The sequence below is a fragment of the Peromyscus californicus genome, unplaced genomic scaffold (genome assembly GCF_007827085.1).
Source record: "Peromyscus californicus insignis strain IS unplaced genomic scaffold, ASM782708v3 Scaffold_21__1_contigs__length_65335640, whole genome shotgun sequence".
In the NCBI taxonomy this organism is placed as follows: domain Eukaryota; kingdom Metazoa; phylum Chordata; class Mammalia; order Rodentia; family Cricetidae; genus Peromyscus; species Peromyscus californicus.
Genome location: NW_026294514.1, coordinates 41,791,350 through 41,818,554, shown reverse-complemented (window position 1 = coordinate 41,818,554; position 27,205 = coordinate 41,791,350). Strand labels below are relative to the sequence as shown.

The window sequence follows — 27,205 nt, the reverse complement described above, 5'->3', positions numbered from 1 at the left end:
TCTTTATCGCTATTATCACTCACAGTCAGCAACGGGGCAATAGACTCACGCCCGTTCTTGTCCTTGGAGATATTTTGTTCTAGTTCTAATATCTGTTGGCAGCATTTGGCTATAGTGGACTCCTGCACCCTAGTCCCTTGAATACCATTCCTGGTTCCTCCAATCACCTAGTTTTTGCAGACACATGGAAAAGGCCAGGGAAGGTGCAGGAAAAGCCTTCCTCCACCTGGCTCTCCCACACAATCATCTGAAGAGAGAAATAATAATTGTTGCTTTAAAGCCATGGCTTTGCAACCTGACAAAAAGAACTCACTTCTGTGGTTTAAACATAGTCTGTCCCTTCTGAAGTGCCTGGAGAAATTTTCCTGCCATTGAACTACGTAAATACAGCCTTCGGGAGGTGGTTATGCCAGTTCAAAGAACTGATGCACTTAATGTCTTTCTCATGGGAGCAGACTCTTTCTCAAAATGAGTTATAAAGTAAGGGCATCCCTGTATTTTGTTTGCTCTACAGGTACCCACTTGCTTCCACTTCCTGCCAGGAGTAGATGCCACAAAAGGTTCTGTCTGGCCAATGCCATGTTCATGAATGCCCCGTCTACCAGATTGGTGAGCAGAACAAACTTTTTCCCTTTAGGAATGACCTCAATCTCAGATTTTCTTCTGTCCTTTAAGATATAGACACACTGCTATACCTATTTGTTTTTTGTTTGTTTGTTTGTTTCTTGAGACAAGTTTTGCTCTAGTTCATTTGGCCTCAAACTTTAGGTCTTCCAGGCCCTATCTCCTGGGTGCTGTGACTAGAGGCACATGCCACCGCTATGCACTTTTTTTTTTTTTAGCTGTGCAAGCTGACTTCTCCAGCCACCCATAGTTTTACCTGTAGCCCTGAGGACTAAGTAGGCCAGCCTAGTACACACTCAGTAAAACTCATGCTTGTTCAGCCTCCAACTACCTAAATATTAGCCATGAATGCTATTCTCGCTTCACTCTGTACCCCCCAGCCCCCACCGGGGAAGCTTTCAACTGTGTGCTAGAACTCTCGACGACGATGCCTCTTCCCCAGTGCAACTCTTCACTATTTGCTGCTCCATTCAGGAGGGACAGCGGCCCTGGGAGCAGGCAGAATAGATGGGGCTCTGACCTCAGCTGCCATCTGTCTTGAATTCCAAGCTGTTGTTGTAACATGGCCATCTGACTATCTGGGAACATCTAAACCACAACAATCCAGCTGTGCTCACTACTTCCTGTGCCATTGGCTCACTCACCTTCCTACCTAATAGTTTGCAGTCTCAGGAAGAAGAATTGCAACCCCTGGTTTCTTCTGTCATCTGTCTCCAATTAGTAACTACTGCGTGATTTCCTTCTGAAATCTCTCTGTTCTCTCTGTTCCCACTACCACTTCTCCCTACAGTCCTCCTTCCGGAGACCAAATCATGGTGACAACGCCCACTCTTAATTCTTCTCTGTCCGTTCACCACTGACAGATAACTTTCGCTTAAAAAGAAAACTATAATTTCCATTATTATGCCTCTGCTCAGAGCCTCGATTCCCAAATCCTCACCAGGTGCCTTCTTCCGAAGGCCCAGCGTTGTTGTAGTGATGTAGCACAACCTACTTCCTTATCACGCTTTGCTCCATCCAGGAGGGTCTTTTCTCGGGCCAGTAACAACACAGAAAAGATCCCAAGCAGAGATGAAAATGCTGATGGTCATTTGGGAAATTGCAAATCCGTGGGAACAAAAAGATAATGATAAAAGCACAGGAGGGTGGTGGGGGGGAGGGAACAGATGCTCTGGTCCCCCTCATGGGAAAGAAACCCCCATGAGACAGAACAGACGTACTGGCCTTTCCAAGGTGGATGCTGCAGGAGTGTCCTTGTCTTCTCCTATTGCACAGTGAAGTTGCCTTCACTTCTGTGCTTCCTATCTGTCCCAATCAGCTCTGATCAATTACTAGCTTGGGGGCTAGGAAGAAGTCTGATGTCATAGTATGAGCAAGTGTCTCATTCAAGCCCAGGGCTGTAAGGAGGAGAAAAGAAGTTCCCAGTCTTTTCTCATAGATTTTGTTATTTCTAAAATGTTTGACAAGACCTAACACACTGTAAATGCCCCCTATCTGGTTATCCTGGACTCATGAAGTGTATCCAGAAGAACGAGTCTCTATATCTTCAGTACAGGCCTTGGCATCATCAGCCTAACTACAAAGGACACAACAGCAGCATCCCATGGTTGTCCACATGGCTAGAGAGGACTGATGGTACAATCCATCCTCAGTGGCTGTTAGGATTTCACACCCTTCCTAAGTGGGTGAGGGGCAGAGACAGGCAGATCACCAGGGCTGAGACCCACAGCAGTCTGACTGGAATGCTGAGTGCCGGGTTCAGGAAGAGAATCGGTCTCAGAAATTAAGGTGGAAGGAAATAGAAGAAAATACCCTATGTCAACCACCGACCTCCAAATGTGCACTCATGGTCAAGCGCATTTGCACACAACCATAAACCACACACACACACACACACACACACACATACACGTGCAAACACGTGTACACACACGTACAGACAGGCGCTATTTTGATTTTGTCCTGCTCTCTCCTTGCTCTCTCTTTCTCACTTCCCGCTTCTACTAGGAGAAAGAAAGGGTCCATGATTTTCCTAGTTTTTCCCACCCCTGCCTTGGGCTTGGTGTATAAGGTCAGCCAACCTGTCCCTGGTTCTCCAGGTGGCGAGCCGTGAGCCAGTTCAACAGAGACACAACAAATGTGAGCAGGGCAGACGGCTCCCACTGCTGCGGTCTGCTTTCGCCATCTGGTTCTGGTGGATGACCTTGGCGGAGAATTCCCTAACCAAGGTTTTGTAACTGGCTTGGTTCCTGTTTGCTTTCTAAGCCCTCTGCCCCAAGTCCTTGCGGGTTTGATGATTCCCCTTCCTTCCTGCTGCTCTACTGCTTTTCTGAAGGACTTGGCCTGGTTCTTGAAGCCAGAGCGAATTATTTTCATGTTGTTACTCAGAACACTACTTCATAGGTTACATTGTCCTGTCACCTTAGGATTTTTTTTTTCTTGTATTTGTATTTCGCTATTTGTTTATTTATTTATTTGTTTATTTATTTATTTATAGATAAGGCCCTGACATGTAATGTAGCTGAGGCCGTCCTGGAACTCACCACTACAGTACCCAGGCTGGCCTCCAGCTTTTATTTCTTCTTCTTAACCTCAGGAAGGCTGCGATTATAGGCCTGGGCACGCCACCACATCTGGCTTAATCCTGGGGCTTCTATAGCACTTGGGGACAGTTTATGTAATATGTTTAGCATAGCCTAGGATAGCCAAGACACAACGACAGCAGTGAACATTATTGTCACATTCAGCGAATATCAGGTTCCAGGCACTGTGGGATCTGTGAGGACCAGAAAGTGAGCAAGCGTTTCTTATGTAACAGGAAAAACATGTCAATAAAAGCAGCAGGACACAGCACAGCTTGCATTTCAAAGTGTGTTGGTGACACAAAGGAGCAAGTAACTGGCTAGGAGAAACAGAAGGGTGTCTAGGGGAGAAGATGTTGGATTTGGGGCTGGGGGATGAGTAGGACTTCTCAGGTGAGAAAAGGAAGAATTGAACTTACAGATGTGTGATGCAGTTGAGCTGAAAAGGGATGAGGTTGTCCAGGGGGAATGTGATCATTTTGAACAGGTATGACTTGCTGAGTTTTAGAAGTATAACACTGAACACTGTGTGTGGCACACACCTTTAGTCCCAGCACCCGGAAGGCAGAGGCAGGTGGACCTCTGTGAGTTTGAGGCCAGCCTGGGCTACAGAGTGAGATCCAGGACAGTCACCAAAAGTACACAGAGAAACCCTGTCTTGGAAAAAAAAAAAGTAAGAAGAAGAAAGAGAAGGGAGAAGGAGGAGGAGAAGAAGAGGAAGAGGAAGAGGAAGAGGAAGAGGAAGAAGAAGAAGAAGAAGAAGAAGAAGAAGAAGAAGAAGAAGAAGAAGAAGAAGAAGAAGAAGAAGAAGAAGAAGAAACAGAAGAAGCAGAAGCAGAAGAAGCAACTGACCCATCTAAAAGTCAAATAGTTAATAAATATTACACATTTTTTTACTAGCAGGCTTCTGAGTTCTCAGTACCCCATGTTTTTTTTTCCTCAATATTAACTCTTGAACACATTTTATTAAAAGAATGCTGGGTATCCAGGCAACAAGCTCTGTTTCTTAGTGATGTCCTCTTCCCAACTTTTGCCTGCCACCGTCACTGGACCACCGCTGGGGTGGAAGCCCCTGGACTCTCTGGTGGATTTTTGATAAAGACTGGATAAAAGACTCTCAGAGAACCAACAGTTCTAGAATGTTTGTCTTTATTAGGAATACATGGAAGCAACAGGATGGTTTCCAAGTCTCTCTTCCAACAAGGTAGCAGATTAAATTACACGATGACAAGCCAGGATGAGCCCTTCTAAGCAAATACTCTGACATTTCAGGTCATCAGTACCCAGGCACACATCTAGCATGCTGCTGCCATTGCAAGCTTTGGTTTCCCTGTTGAAGGGTTTTATTGTCCCAGACACCCAGCAGGCAGAGATGTCCTGCAGAGTCCAGGGGACAATTGTTGTTTATTCATGTCCCTATGAACAGCTGTCTTGAACCCCATCAGTTTGGCTTCCCCTTCCTTTATAACAGAAAAACACACATCAAGTTTCCTAATGACCAGTTCCCTGCCAAATTATTTTTTTTAATCTTCTTGCCTTTTTGATAAAGCTGTTTGCTATTCTATGGTAACCTCCATTGGTAACTTAGCTTTCAAAGAGATGATCTTTCCTTCCTGTTCTCCTCCGGATCTCATGGCTTCCATTCATACAACTAAATAAGGAGATAGGAATTATTTTGTTTTCTGGAGACAGGGTCTTTACCATGTAAGAGAAGTTGGCCTTGAATTTGAGATTTTCCTGCCTCAGCCTCCTGAGTTCTTGAGGCATGCATTGCTACACCTGATAATAGTTTGTCTCTACCTGTGGCCTGCTTTCTTTAAGAACCGTATGTTGCAAATCTGCCCACTTGCATTACAGATGACATCACAGTGTCCTAACACCATCCCACGTTGCTTCCTAATCCAAGTGATTATGATTATGAGGGTGGGCTAGGAAGAACTAATTACCAAAGGCTTGCTGGATACCAGGTTCTGAGCTAGGATTTTACATTCAGTATGTTCCCCTCCCTCCTCCCCATCCCTGCCCCTCCATCTTTCTGTTGATCTTATTTTTACCTCCCCACCGCATGTTACAAATGAGGCAAAACTTAAATAATTTTATAAAGGTCCATCAAACAAATATACAAGCTGTTGTCTGTCACAAGCAGCCTGTGATTTTTGTGTCACTTTTCCTATGCTTTTCTTGTGTAAACTTTGTGTTTATTTCTGATTAATACATTTTGTATACTATACTCTGGAATCTAAGATATATAAGATAAAATTATTTTAAATTCCTTAAGGAATAACGAACCATAAGAAAGCAGATTGTCCATGACATGTCCTATGGTGGTTAATGGGAGATAGATATACGAATATTTTCAAGGTGCATCAGGACTCCATTTTGAGTGACATAAACACAAGGGAGTTAAAGAAAGAGGAATGTTTCTTGGCTTGTGAATTTAAGGTAGGAGAAACAAAGACAGCCCTGAAGCTTAAACAAAAGTCTCAGTTAGTGATCCATTCATCAAGCCACAGAGGGTGGTGGCCAGAGTGGAATAGGGTGGGGAACTGAGTATTCTTCTGGTAACCTCAACGCCAAGAAAGGGGAGACAATTATCAAAAAGTATGTGGGTGTGGTGAGACTATCAGACAATAGAGAATATGGGTGTGTGGTTGGACCATCCCACTGATGTCCAGGACAATGGAGAGGCTCTGTAATATCTTGAGAAGCATTCTCTAAGAGTTACTGTCAAACATAAGATCTCAATGGAATGCCAAGAAGGGTCCTCAGTAGATAATGCAAGTCCTGGCCCAGGCAGGGCAGGAGAACCTCCTGACCCTGTGTTTGTACCTACTTTGTCCTATTCTCTTACAAATAAATGGAACTTTATTTGAGTATAATAAAAATTTAAGTGTAAAAATTTTTTTATTTAAGGGTAAAACTGTCCAGACAGTGAGCAAAATTAAGACAGAATTCAAGAGGCAAAGTTGAATCATGGTGATATAACCCCAGCACGTGGCATGCTGGAACAAGATGGATGCTCTGAGTTCAAGGCCAGCCAAAGCTACATGGCAAAACCCTAGTCTCAGGAAAAGAGAAAGAAAGGAAGGAAGGAAGGAAGGAAGGAAGGAAGGAAGGAAGGAAGGAAGGAAGGAGGGAGGGAGGGAGGGAAGGAAGGGAGGGAGGGAGGAAGGAAGTAAACAACAAGAAAACAAACAAATAAACCCCCAAAATCAAAACAAAATAAAACTCCAACCTCTGAGGTGAAGAAAAAGCCATGGATATTATTTTGTATATCCAGATACAGGGAAACCTTGTTTAAAAAAAACTACTAAAGTGGGGACTAAATATGTAAATGGAACGTAATTAAGGGAAGGGGTTCTGAATGAGTTAGAAAGAAGCGTGTCAATCAGGGCTGCAACCTGAGGTAAGACTAAGCTCTTCTTTTCCTTTTTTCTTTTGAAAATGGTTCCCATAGAGTAACTACCTCATTATTTAATTAAGACTAACACATCTGTGCTTTTCATTGAAAGATGGATCATCTGCTGGAAACACATGGTGGTTTACTTTTGCTAACTGCACAGGGAAAGCCTGGCCACTCTAGGTATAAGGCACAGTAAGGCCAGGTGACCTTTATAAAAGTCTCTACAACATGCCTGGACACAGATAGTGTTTTATTTCTTGAGTAGCCTTGCAGTCCAGACAACAAGGTGGCTCTTAATGCATTTCCATCCTCCAAGAGTGGTCTATAGTTGTGGAGGATGGACAGGAGGCAGGGCTAGTGTCTGGTCCAAGGAGGAAGAGTTCGTAGGCTCTCAGAAAAGTCAGACATTTTATTGAACTCATTTTCCACACTGAACAGGTCAACCCACTCTCATGGGACTGGAGGTGGTTTAGGTTTTTTCCAAGCATAGTAAAGAGTGGAAAAATCTGTACTGTGAACTTTTGTAAAACATTAGGAAGTAAGATATTTTTTACCATTCCATTTTATCCAAGTGTGTTACTGTGAAATCCTCGTTTGCCGGAACACTCCTGTTTAATTCTGAGCCGTGATAAATCATGACCTGTGACTTCTGGCGCTTCCATCTGCTCCCTAGAGGTGCCGAGCGACCCCTTCTTTGAAAGCACAGGCCTGAGCTCCCTGCCTGTTGCTCCTAGCACAAGGTGTAATTGACCTGCAGACTGTATTTGAAGGTATTAAGGTTGGAGGAAGTTTTCTGGACCTTCTGGCCTAACATCTGGTCCTCCAACATTTCAGTGTTATGAGGTACAGGAAACTGGGCTAGATATCGGATCTGAACTCTAGCCCCAGACCTAACACAAGTGCCTAAGACAGGCCTGAACTCACTTCCTCTCTCACAGGAGAGTTGCTAACTGCCCCCTCCCTCCAGAAACACATAGACAAAAGTCGCAGGAGATAACATCTGAATGTACTTCAGGAGACCCTGGGCATGTATCTAACGCATAAGCCTCTGTAGGCAGTTATTTCAGTGCAGAAACAGTTGTGATGTTCTAAATGCTTAATGCTTGAATAATCACTTTTAAATACTTAATTTGCCTAAAATAATTTCTTTAACAATTAGGTATTCATTTTAATATTTAAATAGTTAAGATTCAAAATTGAGTGATGTGGTGAGCTACAGTGCATTTCTTTTCTATGTGTATGAATATGTTGCCTGCACGTGTGTTCGCACACCACATCCATGCTTACTTAGTGCCTCAGAGGTCAGAAGAGGGAGTTTGGGTCCTGGAACTGAAGTTACAGATGATCATGAGCCTGAATTGGACTCTGACCTCTGCAAGGGCGAGAGCTCTGGGCGACCAAGCCATTTCTCCAGCCCCAATGTATCTTTTTGAGCAGGGCAAACCCTCCAGGCTTGTTTCGTACTTCCTTTGAACAAGTAATAGCCATGTACTCTCGTTAAATTTTACTCATTGAGTGGCTCAGGACCTGTGCTTTGAAACACTGGAATTGGTAGAGGTTTCAAATTAATTTAAACAACTAACTGGCTAAAAAAAAAAATCTCCCTCTCTGAAAGAGAAAATAGCGCTGGGATCGTGTAAGACATTATAGTATATGCTTATAGTGTGGAAATGTGCTATGAATACTGTTGCGAGGACACTAAATTAATTTTTTTTTTCTAGGACTGAATGTAGTTTTTACAAAATCAACGTCGAGACCTGGAGTCCTAAAATACCTACTGATAAAGTCACTTGGGACCATCTGTGCTTTCCTTAGGCAAACACGTTACCACTACTCATTTTCTGAAGGAAAAAAACAAAATCCACCCCAAACTAAATCCTTAAGAGCTTTTTCTGCAGGCACTGGGTACCGCAAAGACGGACTGTGTCCTGATAACAGTTTTGCGGCCGGGGACTGGCCAAGACTGCACAGGTCCCACAGACGGAAAAGGGTCAACAGGGCAAATACTTTCTTGGTATTTGCCCTCCAGGCCCAGGCTCAGCAGAAAGTCTCTTCTCCCTGGCTTCTCTCTCTACCGCCCTCCCAACTGGACCCCTGCTGCAGCCGCTCACCCCAACTGGAGTCTGGGGTCAGAGTGCCACCTGGGAGAGGCATGGCACCCTAAGGAAAGACTTGGGGAAGGCAGGGCGCCCCTTAGGGGAGGGACCCCGCGGAGGGACCTGGGCAGGGCGGGGCTCCCCCTGGAGGACAGACCCTCCGGGTGAAAGGATCCCGGGCGAGGAGGGCGCCTCCTGGGGGAGGGACCCCGGGAGGGACAGGGGCGGGGCGGGGCGGGGCGCAGCTAGGCCGGTGGGGGTGTGTCGGAGGGGGCCTGCGCACCAGGCGAGGGTCGGTCTAGGAAGCTCACACTCGCGCAGTGCCAGCGAGCGAGCGTGGTCGCAGCCTTTCCCGGGAGCGCAGGGAGCGGCGACGGCGATATGAGCGGCGGCGGCGGCGGCGGCACGGGAGCCGCGCTCCTGCTGCTCCTGGCCTCAGTGCTCTGGGTCACCGTGCAGAGCCAGCAGAGAGGTGAGCCCCGCGGCCGGAACACGCGTGACCCGGGGGGCTGGCGAGCGGGAGCGTGCGGGGGCCGCGGGACAAAGCGCGGCGCTCCGGGCTGTGGGGTGGGCGCACGCACCCTGGCGCAGCGCGGACCTGCTGCGGTGGGCTGCACGGGGCTGGGACACCGGCGGAGGCTGTCCCCCGGTCCCCGAGGACGGTGGCTGTTCCCGGAGCCTTCGACTTCGGTCTCCTCTGGCTCCGAGGACCGGGGGAGCGGGAGGGTGGGAGTGGGGGTCCCCTGCTTTCTAGCTTCTGCGGGACCTTGAGTTCCAGCAGTGCAGTGGATGGCGAGAGTGGGGCGTCTGGGACGTGAGAAGGGCCACAGACTCCTCACCCAACACCTGAGTGGTTGTGACTGGCGGAGACCGCCCGGCTGGTTGACTGTGTGCACCACTCCTGGAATGAATGGGAACGGAGTTCTCCTGCATTCCCTTCATTGTCCTGTGCTGCAGAGAGAGACCATGGAAGGAGAAAGGCGGCCTCCTCTGGGCCACTGGCGTCCGGGGTGGTCTAGTGGGAAAAGACTGATGGAGAACGGGTCCCAAGGTCAGCGGTCCTGGACAACTGGGGCCCGCATATGGCGTCCAGGACACATATGTTCTCAAAAGCATGCTCTTTGTGTAGTCCCTCAAGTGACCAAATGGATTTCCCACGGGTGTTTACACCCAGGGTGGGGAGAGTGGCTGGAAAGGACGGAGAGTGTGTCCTTCCTGCACGGGACCAGTAGCTTTCTTTGCAAGGTTTGAGAACCCAACCCAAAGTGAATTTTTAGTGGGCACTGAGGGTGGATGGTGGCGGGGTGGGAGAGAGAATTGGCTGTGCCACCCAGAGTTGTCCTCAAGCCTATGCTTAGCTAGATGGTCACAAATGTTTGCTGAAAACATCTCAATGTATGCAACAAGTGACACCGAGTGTGTTCCCACACAGACTGCACTCTAAGAGCGCAGGTTAAAAGTAGAAGGCCGAATTCGAAATGCCCTCCTGGGAAAAATGTGTGTTTGGGCATTGTGCGGAGCTGTGAGCTATGCAGGCTGTGAGCATCCCATTCATTCATGCATTCATGATGAAAGCGTTGGACCGAGCTGGAAACACAGCTTTGAATAGCCAGGCGGCTGCTTAGCTCTGAGCAGGGGCTGGAGAGGGGAATTTACATAGTTATCTGGGAAAGAAAGGGCCAGCCTTTGGGAGGGAAGCCTTTGACTCTGAGAGTCCAACTCCTTGTCTGGGAAGTTGTTGCAAGTGACCAAATCATGGTTCCCACAGGGTGGAGAAAGCAGCTTGCCTCAGTTTATTGTTTCAAGAAATTGAAAGTCTTAGATTAAAGAAGTGCCCTGAATGTTTTCCGCTCCCCTGAGGGCTGGGTGCCTGGCCTGGGTGGTTATGAATGGTGTTTGGAGAAAGTGGACTGTGTGGGGCTTTCCTGCTTTGAGATGCTGCAGAAAACCGCCTCAGGCAGGGCTTTTGAATCGCTCCTATCTAGTCTAGATTTGCCAATCTACACCTTTCCTAATGAGCATCCATGGGAGTTTTGTTCCCTGTATGTGGCCTGGATGTTTGGTGAAATGGCATGACTTAGTAGTAATAAAATAATCCTGACCTACAAATCATGCATTTAATTAACTGCCTGTGGGGTGTGGGGTGTGTGTGTCTCGTGTGTGTACTATAGCTAGCCTGGGTCTCATAATGTTGCACTGATTGGTCTTGAATTTATGGTTCAAGTCCTTTCCCTGCCTCAGCTTTCTGAGTTGCTTGGACCATAGGTACCAACCACACCTAGTGGGGTGCTTGTAGTTTTGAACCTGGTCATGGGTCTAAAAATATTAGATCATTCAAAGTTCCTGTTGTTTCCACAGGGACTGTTTTACAACTAACTGACTCTGACTGAAATGGGAACTTTAAAGTGAGTTGTCCTCTAAGTACTGGATAATAAGTGTTGTGTTTCCAGGACTGTGGATGTAGCTCAGTGGTAGAGTGCTTGTCTAGCGTGCAGAAGGCCCTAGGTTCAAACTCTAGCACAGCCCAAAGGAAAGTCCAAGCTGCCGTGTTTCTTAAAATAATGTGCTAAACTCATAGCTGGTTATTGCAAGTGCAGGAAAACATCTGTGAGCAGAATGTTCATTTTGGTAAGTGGTGTGTTCATTTTAGCAGGCATACACCTACTCCATGCTGTTCTCTCAAACGGATTTCAAAGATACTGTTTCCATTTCCATAGCTGTGTTTCCTAAGCATGGGGCAATAAAATGTCACTGTAAGTTAGTAGGGAGGGCGTGCATATTAAAACATGACTGCCTGCCCCCCCCCCCACAATGCCTGTGCCATCTGTTACTCTTTCCTGTTTCCTAGACATGCTGTATAAAGCCCGTGGTTTTAGTTACTCTCCCGACCTTGTGCATAATAATGCCTCGAGGGTGTGAAACAGGCATGGAGTGTCGTGTGTCGCTCTTAGAATTGTGCCATTTCATATGCTAGCACAATTAAGTGTGCATGTGATTACTTATTCCATCATAATGATGCTCGAAACACCAGTTCATCCAGAAGGTCCTGTGGATGTTCCTTATCGTTTACAGTAACCTTACAGGGAATCGATGTAAGCAATGCCTTACACCTAATTCTGCAGCATCACTGCCACCAGCTGTGGTAAATCGTGTACGCTCTCTGTGGTTTAGTTTTACTGTCTGTAAAATAAGAGCAGTAATAGCATCTACCTGGAAGGAATGTCCATGATTAACTAAATTAATGTAGGAAAAGATTTCAGGAGTGTACTAAATATAGCTAGGCCATGATAAACATTATGTGTGTCATTATTATCAACGCTATTATTACTACTATTTACAGAGTTATGTAGGGAAGGCTCTTTCCAAAACTGTATTGTCTCTAGACTGTTTAAAAAAAATCCAGGTCTGTGTTTGAATCAAATAGCATTGGGTTCAACTGCTCAGATGTGTCATTTTGATTAGCTTTGGCGGTAGTTCTGTTTCCTAATCTTGGTGAGGGTCAACCGTCCATCCTTTCTCCATCCTCAGCACCACTCTTATTGTTCTTTTTTCTGGAAAGACTAGCTTGAGAACAGTGGTTGCCTTCCCTGCTTGGACGTCTCCCCATTTCCTTATAGTATCACTTGATGCTCCTGAGTTAGCTCTTGAGTCAGGCTCTTTCTATGGCATGCCCTTGTCTCTTCTCTTTCGTTCCTAGGCCCACCTTGTGGGCTCAGATTATGCCCCAATCCCTCACTTTGAGGATGCCCACCCATGCCACCATGGTGCTGGATCACACTGGGGTAAACCCAGGAGGCTGGAACACACCCTGGCCTGCTGTCTCACAGCAGAGGGTCCTGAGCAAAGCTATACCTGTGTCATGCTAACCAGTGTCCATGCACACAGACTAAAGAATACCCCGCCAGTCTGCTGTTTGGATTCTTGAGACCTGGAACCCTTCCATACCTTCTGCCTCAGACTCCAGGGTTCCAAAAAGCACTAAGGAATGCATAGGAAAAGGCTGGCAATGGACTTTGTCACTGTCTTTCAAGACAGCCCCTGCCTGTTAGTTCTTGGCTGTCCTTCTCTGGCACTTCCTTCTTGGAATGTTTCAATGCAAGCCATTTGTGAAAATCGTTTCTCTAATAACTGTAGCGATTGTTTGCAGTCAAAGCATGGATAATGGAGACACGAACATTACTTTCTCACTGCCCTCCCTACGAAAGCTACCTCCATGTCTCTTGGGCAGGTTTTAATATGCCACTTACTAACGTGTGCACTTTTAAACTGGTACCTTTCAGCCTGTCCTTTCCAAGTAGGCCTCAGACAGACAGGTGTTCTCAGGGCAATGTTTTCTAGATCTTTCAGATTTTAAAAACCGGATTGTTGCTTTCTACTACTGTTAAAGGTACTGTTTGCTGTCGTGTTCATGGGCTTCTTCTTTTCTTTTTTTTTTTTTTTCTTCTTTCCTTTTGGTCATAAGGAATTGATTGACATATATTTGAGGCTATGTCTAGCACAGAGAAACGTCAGCACTGAAACCCTAAGGCAAAGTAACTTCATTTTTTAAAGAAGTTATTGTTAATGAATAAAGCTAAGCCTGTATTGTGAATACCGAAATTAATTGAAGGCAACCACCGGAGAGTCTGCAAGTTATACCTGAGTTGAAGCCTTTAGTTAGTCCCATTTCTCAGCAGTGTGTACATGAGCTAGACGAGCTACGGTCTCCCAAGGAAGAGAGAGAGATCTTATTTACATACTCATACGGAATTCCTTAACCTGCTTCTTTTCTAATATAATAATATACATCCCCAGACAATGGAGTAAAATCAATGTGTTGCAAAATTAACGAGCAGGAAAAAGCCTCTCTGTAGAAGTAGTTTAGTTAAGGTCATGAACTTTGGTTCTGTTGGAGCATGCCCGTCAGGTAGCTATTTCAGCAGAAAGCACCACACGCCATCTGGGTTCATTGCTTTTTTTTTTTTTTTTTTTGGCCTTTATACGAGGGGTGACAGTGAGTGCTCAGAGCAAGCATTTAATAATAAATAACGCGGAATCCGTCCCCTTGTGTCTTTGTTTTCTCAAGGCCGGGTCAGGAGGGCTTTCTCTGGGTTAACTGGTTCCCACTCTTGCTGGGGAGGGGGAGGCCACAGACAATGGGAGCAGTGTGGAGCCCGGTGGATAGCATTCTTGCCTTGGTTAGCACTTATCTCCAAGTGTTAGCTCAGAAATGGTGGCCGAGACGCGCCTCCACGCTATCGGGAGCGTGACTGCAGTGTGTGTGCACTTAAAAAAAAAATCGCTCATTTGAAGTTTGAATCTCTTCATTCCAGAAGTTATCTTTGAAGTCTGATCTGTTGACTCAGCAGGCCGTCAATGCTTGTACCTCTTCTATCTCTGGTGGCAATGTTGCTTTAGATCAGTGGCGATTTATGGACAGTGCCAGCCTCTTTCATTCCCGAAGATCTTTCCTGGATATTTTTCCCCCCCTGTGTTCCATAATTTCCTGCCAGAACCTTAGGAAATCCCCAGCAATAATAGAGATGTTAAAGGAGACATTTAAATGTAATAGATCATTTTTAGCTAAAAAAGAGCACTCAGCGCCATTGATGTGTCTCAGCGGGTAAAGTGCATGCTGCCAAGCCTCATGACCTGGGTTGGATCACTGGGACTCCCATGGTTGAGGGAGAGAACCAACGTCAGTACATTGCCCTCTAACCGCTACATGTGTGCCGTGACATGCATGTCTGTACACAAGCATGCCCACACATACACATATAACCACAATGCTGGTGGTAATAGATCACCCATTAAATGCCTTCTACCCATTTGGTGAAGATAGACTTTTACTCATAAAAGGTGATGACTTACCCTCTCAAGCACAGGAGAAGGAATTCTTCCTTCTCAGAATGGCTCCCTCCCTGATTTCTAGACATTCATGTACTTTTTTTTTTCCCTATTACTTTGGTTGTACCATCCTCTCCTGGCTGGTTGGTTGGTTTGTTTTCTTTTATACCATTTACCCAGCTCATTTCTCTGAAAAGTTTTATTTCTTTTTTCATTAAAATCCCCCTCCCCATTTGTTTCCATTGCAAATAGCCACGGAATTTGGCTACCTGGATTATCAGCCAGGTGATCTAGTGTCAGGCCACGGTCAGACTAATCCTGCTAAAATAACTACCCACTGTCATGGTATGCCCCTGTCCTCTTCCTCTGTTTGTTTTGTTTTGTTTTTCGAGACAGGGTTTCTCTGTGTAGCCCTGGCTGTCCTGGAACTCACTCTGTAGACTGGACTGGTCTCAGACTCAGAGATCTGCCTGTCTCTGACTCCTGAGTGCTATGATTAAAAGCATATGCCACCACCTCCCAGCATCCCTTGCCTCTTGAGGTTCCTTCTTTTGCCTCTCTACCGTGTCCCACCCCCATAAATCCATCCAAATTCAGCCCCAGCTGCTAACCCTTATCCTAGCTTGACGTTCTGCTTCTGTTTTAGAGTTGTTCCTGTGTGTGGCACAGCTGTTGAGAATTCCATCACCTGAGATGCAGCCCGGTATCCCACCTCAAACCCAACCCTACACTCACACACAGCCTGCAGCTGGCTGCCTGAGGGACGCCTTGCTGCTACAGCCTGTGCCTGCTGCCTTCTTTCTAAATATGTGCTGGATTCTGTATTGTATCAGGAGGGTTCCCACACAGTCACAGTTGCTCTCGGGGCCACTTCTGGGTGGTTTTCCCAGGATGCCATTAGTCAGAGTCAAAAAGAAAGGACGTTTCTCTGACACTTCTCAGCATTTCTTAGTACACCCGGAAAATCAGAGCCCTGGCTCTAGGACCTGGGTCAGTGGAAGTGGGTGACAGTTAACACCCACTTGAACCACGGCGTGCAGACAAAGAGTTAGCTGATCAGAGGCACTTCATAAATGATGTGTTTTGTTAGATGTCTCCCAGGTCCTTAGTGCTTAAGAGGAGGAAGAGCAATGTGAAGTAACTTCACCTGGAAGACAGGTGCTAGCCTCGGTACGTTAGTCACACCGTGAGGATTCCGGTTGTTGTCTTGGGATGAAATACACTTGTGTGGAACTCAGCTCTTATTAAAGTTCAAGATGGACCTTCCCCGAACCATTCTCCAGAGGAAACTGGCCTGGCCACCACGGCAAGTGACTCTGATGATGGTGACGCTTGAAGTCCCCAGTGCTGAGCAATCATGCTTGTTATTATCATCTTGTGGATGAGCCTGAAGTTTCAAGGCCAACAGGGAGAAGAGGGTCCTCTCCAGCTGTTGGTCAAACTCCGAGTTCACGTGATTTTTGAAATCCCGTAGTTGAGACCAGTCACTCGTCATATGGGGAATGGATGAGATTTGGCATACATTCCCAGGGGAGGGGTGCTCACTGTAGAGTCTCACACATGGGACCTGAAAAGAATTCTGCTCTTAAATGAAACAGAAGTGAACAAAACTCAAGCTTCAAAGTCATATCATCTAGCAATCTACTCAAGGGTGTGGAATCATTTAAAGCTACATACATCTCCAGAGGTGGCAAGTAAAACCCACCCCCGCTCCTAGATGGCACACTCAGCCCTGACCCTATGGCATCCTAGACTTCCTGCTACCCAGTAGATGGGAGCCAGAATCTGTGGTTCAAACATACTTATCCATTTTGGTATTCGGAGGCACCAGTCTTTTCCCATCCATCCTCCACTCTACCCTCAAGAGTTTCCAATTTTAGTATTTGTTCCCCGAGCCATCTCTGCCCCTCAGCTGATTTTCTGTGTCTCAGGCTTGGGTAGAACTCTTTGCCTGATCCTGGAAACCCCTAATCTATTCCTTCATCTCTTTTACTCCAAGCCTCTAATTCTAGCATTTCTTTGCTTTTGAAGGAAATGTTTCTCTAACTCATTACTGCTCTGCCCCAGGCTTTAATGGAAGTCGTGTGTTCAGTCTTGGAGGTTATAGTGGAGGGAACTAGCAATGTTTGTTTCAAGGGATATGCTTTTGGAAATTACTTCTACTTTTCCTTAAGGCATTAGCAGGTTGTTGCTAGGTCTTGTGTTTTAGAACTGGGTCTTGCACTTGGTCTATGCTGGTCTTGAATTTTTGAGCTGAAGTGATCCCCCTGCCTCAGCTTCCTGAGGAGGCAGGACTGCAGGTGCAAGACTTAATACCTTCCCCAGGAGAGGAATAGCATTCCGTATGGGGTTGTTGCCATTTCTATCCAGGTTGCTTGTTTCTTTTCTGTGTCTTACTCCTTCGCATCCGTGTCTGTGCATAGAGGGCATGCTGGAACTGTGCAATGTGGCACATCTAGGAGTCTCTGTGTCCTAGCTAGTTTTATGTCAACTTGACACAAGCTGGAGTCATCTGTAAGGAGGGAATCAATTAGGGATAAATGGGGGAGGGCCCAGCTCATTATGGTGGACCTGGGTTCTGTAAGAAAGAAGGCTGAGCAAGCCATGGCGAGCAAGCCAGTAAGCAACACTCCTCCATGGCCTCTGCACAGCTCCTGCCTCCAGGATCCTGCCCCGTTTGAGTTCCTGTCCTGACTTCCTTCAATAATGAACAGTGATGTGGAAGTGGAAGTGTAAATAAACCCTTTTTCCTTCCCACTTTGCTTTGGTCATGATGTACATCACAGCAGTAGACTCTAAGACACTCTGCTCCTGGCTGCCTTCCTTGCTGTGAATCGAGAACTACAAGGGCATTTCTTACGTCCTAGTTGGATTTGCTTTCCAGCCTGAGAAACTCAAAGGTGTATGCTTGCAAAGGGATTGTCTCTTTAACATAATTCTCAAGGAAGGAGTTGAGGGTCTGAAGTCCTGTGGGAGGCTAGCTCCCACCTTTTCCAGGGTTCCTATGAAGAGGAGAGAGGGATAAGAAAATATTAGATAGAAAGACAGCGAAGAGGAGAAAGACAGAAACACAGGAGAGCTTCGGGAGGACCTGGATCAAAACCCAACGGCCCCTTCTGTCTCTTCAAAAGGGCTTTTTATAACAATGCCAAGCGGTGGGGCAAAAGACCTCCTTCTTGCTAGATCAAAGCACATCGCAAGCCAAGTGTAGACCCTTCCAAACACCTGGTAACCACGCCCATGGTCAAATCATCCCCTTATACGGCTCTGCTGGGTAAAGCAAGCTTAGATTCTCAGACCTTGAGTAAATTCTCACTAGGAAACCACTCTGGGTCTCTACAGAGTCCCAGGTGGACCTGCAATTCAGGTTTTAGAGCAGATACCACCGTTGACCTGTAGGCTAAGCCCCTGGTCCCTGTTTCCTTTCTTCCTGGGCGAACTCAGAGCTTGCCTGCCTGCTTGGCTCTCTGGGTACCAGGAGAGCATTTTTGAACAGTTTTGTTCAAGCTCCCCTTCAGGTTCCATGTAAGACTTTAATACCACAGACCCCCAGGTTCTAACCCTGGGAATTATAATGTGTTTGGTCTGAGATGGAACCTAGTCGTTTGCATTGAAAAGATGCCCCCTGGGTGATTTGCCTGTGCAGCCAGGATGAAAAACCACCCAGCGAACTTGCTGTGTGGGAAATGCAATAGCATGGGGCAGGCTGCTGGACCTGTAGAAACCTCTTGCTTGTTGGCAGGGTGAATGTGTCTCTGGGCTGCCTTTGACCCTCCTGTGGTGCGTTTTTTGTCTCTCATGTGTTTAGGCAAGCACAATCCCAGTTTGGCTTTACTGGCTCAACAAGGTCCTTATTCCACAAATACTTCCCATCAAGTCCTTAGGGTCCCTCGCATTCTTGGATAAGATCTGGGGGCTTTGGACGAGAAGGCTGACTGATTGACTTTACAGAATTTAGTAAATACATTCTGTATTCAAGTTCTTTTCTGTCCTCTGTCCCTCTCTTCCTGTCATCTTTAAATGAGCCATGAAATCTGTGGGTCCTTCTCTCTGGGATCCTAGCCGCCTCTTCTCTCCTGGGACCAGCCTTCCGATTGCCCCCTGTGCCTTATGGAGTCGGGTGACTCCAGGGTCCAGCTGTCCTCAATCACCTTCTTGGATGTGGTCTTCGGTGGGGGATCGGTCCATCTCACTTCCTTTTCTGGCTTCCATCAGAAGTTTTCCATTCATTAATATCTGATTGATTGCTGTCCCTCCTAAGTCCGTCCAATGCGATCTATACCCGTGATGTTCCACATCTGCAGTGCACTCGAACCCCACCTGTTCCCATACTGACCTTGCAGCCAGCTCCCTGCGTGCATTCTCTGCCTCAGGTATGTGATAAGGGAGTAACAGAGCCTGGAGTGGGGTCCACCTGCTGTGGACGGATAGCCCTGCTGCGAGCGCTGGGCTGAGTCTAAGGCAACCTCTAAGACAGTTTTCAAAGACCCCCAGGAAGCTGTTGGCACCTGACTTCCTAAAGAGTGGCCGTGAAGCTGGCCATGCCTTTCCAGCCCTGTTGAGTGGCTTGCTACTGTCTGCTGAGTGGGGCTTACAGGGCTCTCGGCTATGACCTGTCTAACCTTCCACGGCTAACTATTACCTATCCTGTAGAGCTATGGTTCCCAGCTCTGTGAACCTTGACGGGTTTTCCTAACACAGAGGAAGCCCTTTCATTTCACCCGGGACACTGACTTATTCCAGAGTGCTTGCTGCTCCTCTTCCTCCTCCTCTGGCAGCTTTTGTAACCATCTCTTCATTTGCTTGTTTTTTTGACTTATAGTTGGAGTAGCTCACCCAGCACCCGGCGGTGTCAGCTCTGTAGTGACTGACGGATGAGTGACTGTCCCAGTGCAGACAAACGGCAGGGGCTTGAGAGGAGTGTGGGGGCCATCAGGCAGAAATCCAGGCAGATAACATATTTGGGATCAGGAGAATCGGTGATAAAGGACCAAAGAGCGATAATCTCCTGAAAAGATCAGGCTAGCCTGGGAAGGCTGGGACCTCTGTGAGTCACCCGGACAGGCCTTGGAAAGAGCGCAAGGGAGAGTTTGGAAGACAGGACGCAGGCAGGGATGACCAAGCATTTTTGGGACCCAGGCCTCAGTTCACAATCTAGAACAGCACACATGAATGGAGACTGTCCGGCAGGAGAAATACCTTCCGAAATGCTTTGGCTTAGAGCAGGGTCCTAAGAACTCTCAGGCCAGCCAGGGTAGCCAAATTCAAGATCTCCATTCAAACAATGAGTCTCTGCCTTAGAAAAAAACGTAAGGCATGAAAGGATTGAGGAAGACACCCAGTGGAGCCCTTGTACATCTGACATATACTCATGCACATGGATGCACGCACACACAGTCCACAACACTTCTTGCCTTCCGAAGGTGTTATTGAACATTGCTGTCATTTATCAGTCTTATTAAACCTGCCGGCCACTGGGTACTCCTCCACACTGGGGAAGACTGAGGTGGCAGTCCCAGGGATGGTGCTTGTTGAATCTGCTAGCCTGTCTGGCAGACTTGGTGACCGTGTCCACCAGAGCAGCCTCCTCGCTCCCAGCTTTGATGACACAATAACTGTCTGTCTTTCCATCAGAGCAGCCAGACAACCCGAAGAAGGATAGTGACAGGCATGCTCAATCCAGAGCTCCCACCAAGAGCCACATCACCATGTCAACACTGCCATGTTGTAAGAATTCAGGGCCGTTTGCAGCTTACCAGAGTGACGGTCAATACAAACAATGTGGAACAGCCCGAGAATCCGTGTGCCATCCTTGAGCAGGGGACAGGCTAGTCTTCCTTGTGCGGGTCTGGGAGAAGGAGGGTATGCTGAAAGATTCCAGTTGTACTCTAGGGAATCTCCTTCCAATCTGGAATACAGTCAGCATTTGCTGTGTGCTTGAGACCTGGCATTGGTTGACTAGCTTGTTGGCATTTGCTAACTTGCTCTATTTTTGTCTAAAGTTGAGGTCTTTAGGGAACATACCTGCCTGGCTTTAGGACTTGTTTAAGTGGAGGGACAGCTGTTCCCTCCACTTAAACTATTCTATACAATATCAAAAGTAGTAAAGATTATAATCAGTCCTTTAGTGGAAGTGAGTGCGTGTGCATGCCCAGGGGTGCCTGTTCATGTGAGGGAGCCTGTGGCAGGATCTCTCATCCAACTGGAGATCACAAAGTAGAAAAGAGAGGTTGTCTACTGAGTTCCTGCAAGTCACCTGTCTCTCTCTGCCTCCCTGGTAGTGGGATTACAAGCATGTGTCACCTGCTGGCTTTTTAATTTGGTTCTGGACATTGAACACAGGCCTTTGTGCTGGCAAAGTGAGCACACTTTAGTGAGCACACTGACTAGGCTATCTCCCCAGGCCTCTTGGAATTTTGGTTGTACTTTTTTCTTTTTTTAAAGTATTTTTCCCTTTTAAATAAAACAGCCTCATGTAGTGGAGAGCTAAGTTGTCTCTTCTGTCCTTGTCACGTTTTGTGCAGTCTAGCTGTCTGTCATGTGCTCATTTGGAGACTCAAACTCCAGGTTAGCCCACCTGAGAGATTTCTGCTGGTGGCTTTTGCTCAGATCACGTGGCCTGTGCTTTCTGTTTCTCTCCCCCCCTCCCCCCCAGGACAAGCCAATGTCTCCTGCAGTGTCTCAGCAGGTTTCTGTGCCTGGCTGTGCATCCTGGGCCAGCTCCGGATGGAGGGCCTTTCTCTTCAGTGAGTCCTTACCAGAAACACTAGCAGCATCTCTCTAGAAGAAAAGCTTCCCCAATTGATGTCTGGAGTTCTGAGATGCCTGTAATGACTCAGCTACATAATGAGTGGGGAGCGCTGCTGGTCCCTTTCCTCCATCTCAGACAGGTGTCTCTTCTGCGATATTTTAGCTGATAGCCTTGATTACCATGGATTTCTCAACGAGGATCCTGCCAGTTTCATGCGACAAGTGGCCATTGCAGAGATGTTTACTCCAAACCAAAGGGATGCTGCTTATCAGGGCAGATGACCAGGTGCCTAGGGAAAATGAGCCTGAGGACAAGTCACAGTGATCTGCGTCTAGCTGTGGGTCTAATGTTAACCTTTCTGTAACTTGAACCACCCTCCCCCAACACACACACACAAGGTCTCAGCTTCATCCCAAAGTGTTTTTAAAATAATTCTATTTATGGTACCTGTTAATGTTAACGTTTAGCAGGATTTTCACTGTGTGAGTCAAACCTCAGTTTGAGTCTTTGTCAGCCTGATCAAGTGAAGAGCTGCTGAGAATTTCAGTGTCAGAGAACATAGGTGCACAGGTCAGCACCCTGGTGCACAGGTCAGGGCATGCAGGTCAGAGCATGAAGGTGCATAGGTCGGAGTGCACCCAAGTGCACAAGTCAGGGCATGCAAGGGTCGAGACATGCAGGTACACATGTCAGAGCACCCAGGTGCACAGGTCAAGGAAGGGCTGATGAGCTTCCCTGGACCTTGGTCCCTGCACCTAGAAAGGAAGAGTTATGTTCTCTTGGAGACAACAAGGCCATATCTATTCAGGGGTCCCACCAGAGAGTTGGAGAAACACTTGGGGATGGGGGTCTTGATCATCAGAAAGGGGAAAAGTCTGAGGGGGGAGAGTGAATTGAAACATATACTTAATTTTTAATTAATTAATTTAGCATGTGTCTGTGTATGTCTGTATATGTATGTATGTATGTATGTATGTATGTATGTATGTGTGCATGTGGGAAGCTGCATATGTGGAGGTCTGCATACATCTTGTGGCAATCAGTTCTCTTCTTACACTGTGTGAGTCTTGTGAAATTTGATCATCTGGCCTGGTGCCTTTATCCACTGAGCCATTCCCCAGTCCCTAATAAGCACACTTTAAAACTTCAAGGTGTATGTGGGACTCACAGTTCCATAGGTATACCATTCGTAGTGTTTGGTAAAGTAGGGAATTTAAAGAAAATATGAGAAGATGTGTATATAGAAAAGGTTGCCGTACATAAGCATGGTTTATGAGAGTAATCTATTAATGTGGTCAGCACGGAGTTTTGATTCCTATATTACTGAACCACAGAAATCAAGTGAAGTTTCCTTGCCTTATTATCATAATAAAAATGTCAGGGTTTATGGCTGTAGCTCAGTTGGTACAGTGTTTACTCAGCATACGTGAAGCCCCTGGGCCCATCCCCAGTGCCGCAGAAACCAGGTAGTGTGGTACTCAACTGCCATCCTAGCACTTGGGAGGGGTATGTGGGGGGATCAGAAGGCTCTTCAGTTACAGAGGAAGCCATAGCCTGGGATTTATGAAACCTCAAAGCCCACCCCCAGTGCCACACTTCCTCCCAATCCTTCTACTCCCTGGTGACTAAGTAATCACATATATATATGTGGCTATGGGGACATTCTCATTCAAGCCACCACATTGACCGTGTGAATATCTGCATGTACACACGTGTGTGCAGGTGTATGTATTTGTGTGTGGCATGTGGAGGCCAGAGGTCTATGTTGGTTACCCTCCTCCATCCTGCTTCCTATTATTTTTTTGAGACAGACAGAACACCAGGCACCCTCAGGGACACTGCTCTGGCCGTGGTTCTTAATACCATCCCTGCCCCTTTCCATCCCATGCAGACAGAGTCCTCACCCTGCCTTTCCCCCCCTACAGCCTTTTGAAAGCTTTTTGCCTCCTTCTGTCTCCGAGATCCAAACCCTCCATGAAGCAGAAATTCAAGGTATCAGGGCACCCAAGGGACAGCTTAGCAATTTCTACAAAACTGCCAGTCAGGGAATTATGGCAGCAGTTGGATTCAGTCGATAGACCATTTTCACTGCTTAGCAATATTGAGTCTATCTTTCTATAAATCACACATTTCTCTTTGTTCATCACAATCTTTAATTCCTTTCAGAAAGTTTGCCTTTTCTGGTGTATTGGTCTTGAATTTATTTCGTGTGTGTGTGTGTGTGTGTGTGTGTGTGTGTGTGTGTGTGTGTGTGTGTATGTTTTGATACAAATGTGTGGCAGATGCCTGGCTACAACTGTGAATGCTTTGTGTGGAGAAGGCTGAGTCCCCTAACAGATTATCAACGGTCTCTTATTATAGAACAGTCTTTGTTTTGGAACCTTTAACAGCTTTCTTTCCTAACAATAAGCTACAGATCTTTGTTTTCATGAAATCTCTGTAGTTCTCCCAAAGACAGCTGCTCAAGGTCTCTCAGATTAGAATGCAGAGTAGGCGTCTGGAGTTCTGGTTAAACAGTTCCTGGACTGCTGAAGGAGGCAGGATCTTGCCGATCACCCTGGTGATGTTTATGCCAAGCTTGGCAAGATTGGCTCAACTCAGTGTCAGAGCTGGAGGAAGGCCCACAAGGTCCAGTCCTATGAACTCAAAGCATCATTTCCCAGGGAGCCGGTTAGATGCAGAGCTTGGTGGCCCCAGTCCGACCCACTGATTCAGCAAGATCCCCAAGTGACGTGAGGATAATAAAGCTGAGACTTCACGTTAATCCCCCGCTCTGTGCATTCTGCCCACCCCTTGGTTACAGCTGCCGTGTTTATGGCTGGGGAGGAGGCCGTTCTTCATGGTGCCATCCTTGTTTGTGAAAAGAAACATTATCCACACGGGATGTGATTCAAGTCTCTTTAGGGGATTGCCCGAAACTGAATTAACACCCAAGCCTATATATACCGTTTCTCCTCTGCACACATGCTGTAGTAATTTTAATTTATAAAATAGGCACAGCAAGAGATTAACAGCAGCCAATGATAAAATGGAACGGAGCAGCATAATGCAGATTTATAGTTGAGTAGCGAGAGAATGTGAGATCAAGAGCTGGAGACGGGGTCAGTTCCTGTAATATATGTGGTCGGGCGACAGCTTTGACAGTTCCATGTTAGAGCACAGTGCCTTTGGAACTGAGAGAACAGCATTGTGGAGGCCAGTGGGAATGACACCGGGGTCATCCAACTCTTCAAACCTTTGACTGGAGCATCTGCCTCCCTTCATAGGTCTGTGTGCTGCTGACAGCCATCACAAAACGTTTTCCAGTTTGTGAAGCGTGTGCTAGATTAAAAGTAGTGCTAAGCCAGTGGGTCCAGGTACCTTGGGGGCAAACATGGATAGTGTTTAAGTGTGACCCCATCAGACACTGTGGTCCCCGGACCCTGGGGAGGAGACTCCTCCACTGAAGCTCTCATCAGGCGCAGGCAAAGTCACAGACATTGAGGATACAGTACAAATTGAGTCAGGGTGAGGCTGCTTGAAATTATTAAAAATGCCAAGGCTGTTCAGGCAGAGCTCTACACCAAGGGCAGATGTGCACGTGACCCCTTCAGAAGGCCACCCTCAGCACATGCCTGGGATAAACATCAGAGTTATTAACAATTTAAAATCATAACAAGAGTGCAGAAATGGGAAAAGAAAAAAATAATCAAGAAAAAAATAATCAAGACCCCAAGGGGCCATTAGAAAGGTTCGTAGAAATGTTTAGGCTGGTTAGAAATGAGGAATTATCTGGGCACGGTGGCTGAGGCCTCTAATCCAGTTCCTGGGAAGCCGAGGTGGGAAGAGTTTGAGTTTGGAGCCAACCCTGGCTACAAAGCACGACCCTGCCTTGAAAAAAAGAAGTTGAATTAGTTTTTAAGTAAACAAGTGAGATAGATTTGTGAATATAAATGATTCACTTTAGTCCATATTTAACTCAAAGGTCCCCTTTGCTCTGACTTTCAAGTCAATCTCCTTCCTCTAAGGATTTGGAAGGAGGGAGGAGTGGGCTTCCTTGGTCAGTGGGCAGGATGCGAAGTTTGAAATGTGTGACAATGTATTTTTTGTGAAATAATGATTGGGATTGGGTAGAATGTTGTAATTACTGCCCTTAGCACATCATGATGAGTGGATTGTGTGTGTGTGTGTATGTGTGTGTGTGTGTGTGTGTGTGTGTGTGTGTGTGTGTGTGTGTGTGTGTGTTTCTCTGCAACCAAACTTAACTGCTGAGCCCAAACCTTCAATATGACCAAATATTATTCATCAAATACTACGGGGGCTGGGGAAACGGCTCAGTAAATCATTTGTAAGCACGGAGGTCTGAGCTTGGTTCCTCGGTACTCATGTGATACCAGGTTCTGTAGCATGTCTGTAAACCCAGCGTTCTGATGGTGAGATACGAAGTGAGGAGCCCAAGGCTCCCATGGCAGCTAGCCTGCTGTACATAGAGGCTAGCCTGCTGTACATAGAGTACAAGAGAGTATGTTAGCCAAGGTGAAGAATAAGAACTGACACCCAAGGGTGTCCTCTGACCTCCACACCTGCACCGTAGTGTGCATGTGCTGTACACACACACACACACACACACACACACACACACACACACGCCTGTAGTGACAGAGATACATAGATATACACACAGGTACACATACTTGCACACACACATGTGAACACATTCGAGCACACATCATATGCACGCACACACATATACACAGATGAAACCAATTTTAAAAGTGAAGTACCATGAGGGGGCCGAGGCATGCACCACTGGACATTGTCTCCTACAGACAACATTTGTGCCTAACTTTTTTTTTTTTACCATTTGTTTATCAACAGTAGAAATCTGACTTTGTCAAGGACACCTTGAGAGCGTTGCTATGGAAACGGGCTTTGAGCAAAGCCCTCCTACTGCCTTTTGCTCGACACCCACTCTTGTTTCCGAGATCCAACTTCTTTTCATCATCCCAAAGGGAGAAAGCAGTCAGCTGTGCTGAGCACACGCTCCTGGGACACTGGCCTGGACTCTCCCTTGCCGTGTGGGTCTGTTTCCTCTCCTTCCCTCCATTTCCCCTTCCTCTTCCTCACTCTTCACTTCCTTCTCTGTCTCCTTATCCCCCCTTCCCATCTTTTTTCTCATTCTCTCTTTCTATCTCCCACGCTCCCTTTCTTTTCTTCTCTCTCCCTCTTTTTGTCTCTGTCTAGCTGTGGTCCACCATCTCTCTGCCTCCCCACCTCCCCACCTTCCTCTTTCTTTTTTTTTTTTTTTTTGTTCTACGCTGCAAGGGGTCCTGGTGCTCACCCCATGCTATCCCTGGAATACCTCAGACCTTTTCTTTTACTGAAATCATCAATGATTAAATTTCTTTCCTTCTGAAAAACAAGCATGTGCTTTTGGAAGAGGAAAGAGTAGGCAGAGGACTTTTCTCTTTCTGGTGGCTGAAAAGGTTCTGGCCCTAAAGGTGATGCAGGTCACCTTTGTTTAAAGGGGGAAAAAAAGAGCACTCCTAAGTGTGGGCTGTTTCTTTACTTGAGTAATAAAATAACTAACTGGTAACTTTTGGATAGTTGTCCTTGAAAGTAAATGCCCCCTGATTTCCATTAAACAAACAATACTTTCATGTTTATTTAAATCGAAGCTTTGATGTTTAGTGTTTAAACATGTGAAATACTGGTCTTTGATATACAAAGCAAGCTCATTTGGTAGCAATTTAAGTAATTTTTACTTTATAACAAACACAGTTATGGCCATTTAACCACAGGGCGGCATTCTGGGATGGGCACCGCAGGCAGCTTCATCCTGGAGCACAGCATGGCTAATGCTTACACAGGCTTTCATGGGACATGTCAGGCACTCCACAGGCCTGTTGTCACAGTGAAGAGACACACAGTAAACAAGAGGCTG

The 27,205-nt window shown here is 46.6% G+C and overlaps 1 protein-coding gene across 1 annotated transcript in view; it reads left to right on the top strand.

Annotated features, from left to right (window-relative positions):
* Positions 1-8,999: 8,999 nt before the first annotated feature.
* Positions 9,000-27,205, top strand: part of Lama1 (laminin subunit alpha 1) — a 138,474-nt gene continuing 120,268 nt past the window's right edge. The window contains exon 1 of the mRNA XM_052750175.1: positions 9,000-9,177. Within this exon, the coding sequence (XP_052606135.1) occupies positions 9,087-9,177 (91 nt within the window). The 5' untranslated portion in view covers positions 9,000-9,086. The remainder of the gene's footprint in view (positions 9,178-27,205) is intronic.